Below are 6,115 nucleotides of genomic sequence, written 5' to 3'. Positions count from 1 at the left end.
TGCGGAGCGGCGGGAAACAACCGCCTGCCTGGTCTGCTGTCTGTGCCCCTGTTCCTGCAGCTCAGGACGCCGCGAGCTTTCTTCACTGCCCATGTCAGACAGATGTCAGGACACACCAAAAAACAGAAATCGGTGACAGGGCTTGTAGATAAAATACAGTATTTTAACAGAAAGTGAGAGGCGAAAACTGTATCTGTTAAACATCTCTCCCTTCCCTGCCCTCCCATCCCCCCAATTCCTCTTTCTCTCATTGTATAAAATGAAGAGTTATTTTAAATGTTGGAACACTGCAGAAGACTGAAGGATAATACTTTCTAGACAGATCTGATTTTTTCAATTTTCAGGATTGAAAAATGTTTTGTCAGAAATTTCAGGGGCTTGCTACAAGGCTTTGCCCACCCAGTTGTGTTCCTTCCAGTGTGTGCTCGGCAGTCAAGCCCTCACAGATCACTGATGTATTAGTGGTTCAGCTAATTTCCTGTAAGTTAAATTAAATTTTTAAATAATTGTTATGAGACAAGAAATAATTATATGAGTGATTTATGTTAAACTTGGCTTCACAGATGAAGTGTTTCAATGGTAAAAATTTCTGAAGCTCATAACTAGGGTATCTATGACATCTGTAATAGTTTGAAAGCTTTTAAGGTACATGTTTTTTCCTTTACTGTTTCTTTTTAAATGTGATCCAGCCCTTCCTCCCTTCTTTTACATTCTTTATTCCCCCTGACAAAATGACATGACAAAAAAAGAAGTGATTTGTATACAGACTCTTTTTATTCTCATAAATCGAATATTTGCTCAAAGAGCCTCAGGATAGTTGAAATATGGGACTAAAGAGGACCTCAGGAAGTCACCTAGTCCATCCCATTGTTCTGAAGCACAATTGAATATTTTTAGATTCTCACGTCTTATCTATTCTCTGATATCTCTATGTTTTCATATTCTCTCTATAGTCTGTTTCTATGCTTAACAGGCTACAATGAATTTTTTTCCCCATTACATAAGTCTGCCTTGTTGCAGATTATATCAATTACTCATTGCCTTAACAAGAAAAGGAATTAATTGTGTGGTCTTTATCACAACCTATTATGGATTTGAAGGCTGTTCTTATGCTCTGTACAACCTTTTGTCTTCTAAACCAGACTAAATTTATTTCTTACGCTTTTTATTTAGGCTGTGTTTTCTTAGCTTTTCTGATTCTTATTCTACTTAATTCTTTGCAAGTTATGTACATAACAGATTCCAGATTCCATACAGATTCCAGCCCTGCTCTGTAGAGTAGCTCAAAACTATATTCATGTACTCTTGCTTTCACATCCAACTTGTTTATGGAAAATACTGAACACTACTTCCCCAGGCTAAACTTCTGTGAGCTGATGCCTCTTCCTACTTGATAGTGATGGCTGCAATCTGTGTTTGGGGCAAGTGTCTCTATCTGCTGCGTACACACTTCATATCACGGCCCTGTGGGACCATGTTGAAGACTTGTATAGTCAAAATGCAACTTCAACATAAAAATAATATGATAATGGTTACTGGTGTGGTTTGCTTGTAAACTAATTACTTTCTTCCTCAGTTTCAAATATTCCTACCCAAAATGTCCATCATTTTATAAATCCTACTAGTAGTGAGTTTGGAGAAAGCTTTTGTATGTCCTGAAATGATGTGAGATGTCCAATGCAGTCACACTACTACATCACGTTCTTGATACCTTCTGTTTTGAAGTTTCAGGAGATGGAGGGAAGGGTAGGGTAATGTTGACTTTTCTGGTTTAATATTAGTCTGGCTTCGTCTTTCTTTTCTCTGTTGGAGTTGATCTAAAGTAACTAAAAATCCAGCTGATAGGACAAGAGTGGCTCCTGCCATGTAGAAGCCTGCTCTGTAATCTCCAGCCATGTCCACAATCAGACCTGGAGAGAAACAAATAACAGGAATATGATTGATAGAAAACAGGCTAATGTGAATGAGCTCTGCAGTGTGAACATACCCTCTCACAAAGGGACTATGCTTGCTACATAGCTGTCTTGCAGCTTTTTACATCATGAGTACATGGAACATCACCCCGTGATACTGTTTTCAAATTGGAAACACAGTTCATGTCTCATGTACTTTGCATATGTGATTTTCTAGTAAAACAATAGTATATTTTATACAAACTATATAGTTTGAAGCACTTTCCAACCTAAACTATGGCAGACAATGAAGAAAAAATCCCAAATCATGCAGCTTTGTACCTGAGTAGCCCCAGGTTCTGTGGTGTAGCTGTCATCAGTTGCTGTAATTTGGACTATAACTGTACAGCATGAGAGAGTTTATAGAAGGCAAGGAGAGGCCTCTGCTGGAGACACATTTGGAAATGTTGTCTGCAGTGTTATGGGCCTTCCTGTTCATCATTTTACAACGGGTCACAGAAGTTAACAGAAAGACCCTGTTTTTTAGGTAGCTTTAAGCCAACCAAAACACCTAATGCCATTGCGTACCATACTGAAAAAACAGTAGTATAGTAGTGGTACTGCAGCAGTATATGTGGTAGTATCAGCTGCTTCGTGGGTGTGATGGCAGGTTCATTTGTGGGCTGATGAAGTCTGCTCGCTTGGTCTCCCGTTGGAAGGTTTGTCCACATTTAGTGTACTCCCTAGACCTCATTCCAATCTAAAACAGTCCTGTTTGTTAGGCAAAGAAACTCTAAATACAAATCTTTTAGATTTTACTCTTAAAGTAGGAGAGGAGAGCTCGAGAAGCATTTAGGTTTCCCTCCTCTTCCATACCTTCTTTTTCACTGACTATACATACACAAAGGGGTCGTACTGATCCCCAAGTAATCAGTACTAGTGACCAGCCACCCTATAAATGTCTTGTTATTGTTATATTTTATTCAGATCTTCCCAACATACATTTGATACTGTTCTTTCTCAAATTCTCTATAAATCTTCCTGGTTCCTATATTTCCAAAAGTGTATTAAAATGTTCCAGTATTCAGTGTGACCCATTTGCAACCTATTAGTGGTGTCATTGCCACAAAACTGTCACTGTAGTGCATAAGCAGTGGTCTTTAGATGAGATCTCAGATCTGCATTTTACAAGTCACATTGGTCATTTTTCTGCCATATCACTTTGTAAAGTCCCTACAGCTTGCAGCTTGTTTGTCTTGCATTTTTCCAAGATGACCTTGTCTCGTTACCAGACCACAAATACATGTCCTGTCTCATTGTCTGCTCTCTCGTTCCAATGTTTTTCTGAGCTGCCTCCCCCATTTATTATATTTGTTAGCTCAAATGCTGCCTGAAAACAGCATGCATCTCTCTGAATATTTCCTTGAGGTTCACATGGCCTAATGTTTCAAGCTGTTCAATTTGACCTTCTGTAGAAACCCTCCCAACAATACCAGCATTTATGCAACATCACTAGTCCCACATTTCAGTTTCTCCTCTGAAAGCATGGATCTGCTGCTTTTCCCAAAGGTACACTTTCATAGCAAAACTGTGGGAGTCCATCAAGTGGGATTCTGTGGGATTCAGAAAGAAGGAACATCACCATGCAAACCCTGCCATTCTTCCCTGCTTTCATATTGAACAGGTATCTCTAAAACCACAGAGAAGAGAGGGAGCAAGATATTCTGGAGAGGAATTAAACTGACTCTTTGCTTTTACATACTTCTTGGTCCGGTTACCCCTGAGTTAAAAAACAGGGAAATTTGTGTCCAGATCCAGATTTTTTCATTTTGGGTTACCATTCCCCTTTCTTCTTGTAAACTGTATCTGGCAGAGCATCATCTTAACTTACCAGCAAGAGCAGGCCCCACAAACCCTCCAGTGCTTCGAATGAGCATGAAAAGCCCTAGCGCACTGTCAAAATCTGGCATGCCTACAACATCTGCTAGCACTGTAATGTGAACAGCGACTGTTGTACCAAAGAAGAATCCATAGAAGCCAGTGAATATTGCCAAGGACAGGTAATTGTTAGCCAGTGGCAGTAGCATCAGGGAAGTACTGATCAGTGTAATTGTCATTGTCAGCAAATGAACAGTTTTGGTAATGTGGAGATTGGCATACCAGCCACATAGCAGTCTGCCTGCAAAGTCCACCACGGCCAAAATGGATAGGAGGGATGCGGTCCATGATTCATCTATGCCCAGGCTGTAGCTAAGTGGAACTAAAAATAATGGAGGAACAAAAAAACTCATGGCAGCTAATATGCCAAAAATGGCATAAAGTACAAACTCCGGTTGCCTCACAAGCATCCAGTTGAAGGTCTTGTGTATGATGGGAGACTTATCTTCTTTGTCTATCCTAGATGCACCATTGCCAGGTGGTGTCTCAGTTTCAGAATGGCCAGCCTCAATGAGGCAGCTGCTTGCAAGGGGTCGCATCAGTACTCCACAGACACAAATGTTGAGTTGGATGCCACCTATGATCAGGAGGGCGCCTTTCCATCCATATTGACTAATCAACCACTGGAAAAATGGCCCAAACGTGAATGCAAAGGCGCATTCTCCAGCACTGGCAATTGCATTGGCCAAAGCTCTTTTCTTGGAGAAATAATGGCTAACAATGCTAATGGCTGGTGTCCATGAAAAGGAAATCCCAAGTCCTGAAAAACACCAATACAAATAGAACCAGTCAGACACCACTGAGGTATTTTATGAAGGTGGAAAATAGAGTAGTCAGTGCACCTACATTTGCAAAGGTAAAAACTGGTGAAGGAAAAACATTTTTGTTCCTAGCAGAAGCATGAGCTCTGTGCGCAGTACTTGAGCTGTACTATGTGTAAGAGTATGTTTATGGCATATATTCTGTAAGAGTAAGTTGTATGTTCAAGCAAAAAAGCAGGAGTATGAAGTATACACTATTATAATCTCACTGGGAAAAAAAAAAGTTCATTTGACAATTTTGCCACCGGGTGAGAAATCACATGCCCATATGGTTGGAACTAGACAGATCTTGGAGTGTCCGTGCTGTCCTAATTAAGGCTGGTACTAGATCAGATCACCAAGTTAAGCTGAGCTGTGTTCAAGATAGAAAGTGAGGGAGGACGTGAAGGAAGCTGGTGTATTACCTCTATTTGCTCTTCATTTTCTTGCCCAATTGCTTTGAGCAGGCTTCAAACCTGCTCTAACTTACAGTGATTTTAATGGTTCCCTAGAAACTATTTTGCAGCCCGGGACTGCCAAAGGGCTCAAATTCCAGACATTTTCTCAGGCATCCAGCATGGAACTGGGAATGGTTTACTTCATTCCCTGCCTGCTTCACTTCCTGTTCCAGGAAAATCTGCTTTCAGGACTGTTTTCACCTGGAGTAAAGCAAAGGATTGGAATCAACTGAAAGCCTGGGCCTGTGTTCAAAACATAAGATTATTTGATAGAAAGTACGAAATTTGGGATCTCTATGTCCTTGTACTTCAGCACCCTTTAGGATCTTTAAACCCTCACAGAGCTCTTGGCTCTGAGTAAAAAATAAAACACTTTTCATTTTCTGGTTGCATATAATTTGCAGGTGAAAATTACTAGCATCCAATTACTCACCTTCTTTGTCATTGCAGCTTGCTAGCACAAATTCTTACTTCCAGAGTGGGACATGAGGGAAATTACCTTTAAAAAGGATTGGTGGTTCTAGTTGCTCATAAAATCAAAATAGAAATCAGATTTTAAAACTACCATTAACACCCTCAAATACAGGCTCTGAGTTCCTGGTGAAAGAAATCCATAAAGCCATAAAGTCATACCCTGTAGGAAGCCAGTCGTTGCATACATCCAGACCATGCTGAGTCCAAGAAATCCCAGTGCCATTCCTGAAAAAGCCAGGAGTCCTCCAGTGATCACAACTGCCCGATGCGTGTACCGTACACATAGTGAGCTGGCAACAGGAGCTGCACCAGCAGCAAAATAGGAGAAAAATAAATACATTAGGAACATTAAGCATGTCAACAGGACCGAACAACCAAATAAAGCATTATATTATATACAATGTAATACCCTTATAATGTTTGTCTCAAACAGCCTGAATTCTGCTGGATGGGGCGGGTCAATCGAGATTTAAAAATTGGATCCTTACCGGTAGGGAAATGTCTGTCCCTGCAGCACAGATTTTAAAATGTATTCAAAATATGTGGACTTTTT

At 40.4% G+C, this 6,115-nt stretch overlaps 1 protein-coding gene across 1 annotated transcript in view; it reads right to left on the bottom strand.

Annotated features, from left to right (window-relative positions):
* Positions 1-1,683: 1,683 nt before the first annotated feature.
* The window catches only part of SLC16A13 (solute carrier family 16, member 13), an 8,235-nt gene continuing 3,803 nt past the window's right edge, over positions 1,684-6,115 (bottom strand). The window contains exons 2-4 of the mRNA XM_010291299.1: positions 5,722-5,865; positions 3,784-4,590; positions 1,684-1,910 (exon numbers count right to left, since the gene is read on the bottom strand). Coding sequence (XP_010289601.1) covers positions 1,684-1,910; positions 3,784-4,590; positions 5,722-5,865 — 1,178 coding nt within the window. The remainder of the gene's footprint in view (positions 1,911-3,783; positions 4,591-5,721; positions 5,866-6,115) is intronic.

Source organism: Phaethon lepturus, unplaced genomic scaffold (assembly GCF_000687285.1).
Source record: "Phaethon lepturus isolate BGI_N335 unplaced genomic scaffold, ASM68728v1 scaffold17497, whole genome shotgun sequence".
Taxonomy (NCBI): domain Eukaryota; kingdom Metazoa; phylum Chordata; class Aves; order Phaethontiformes; family Phaethontidae; genus Phaethon; species Phaethon lepturus.
The sequence above is the reverse complement of the archived record's forward strand: the minus strand, read 5'-3'. Positions and strand labels throughout refer to the sequence as shown.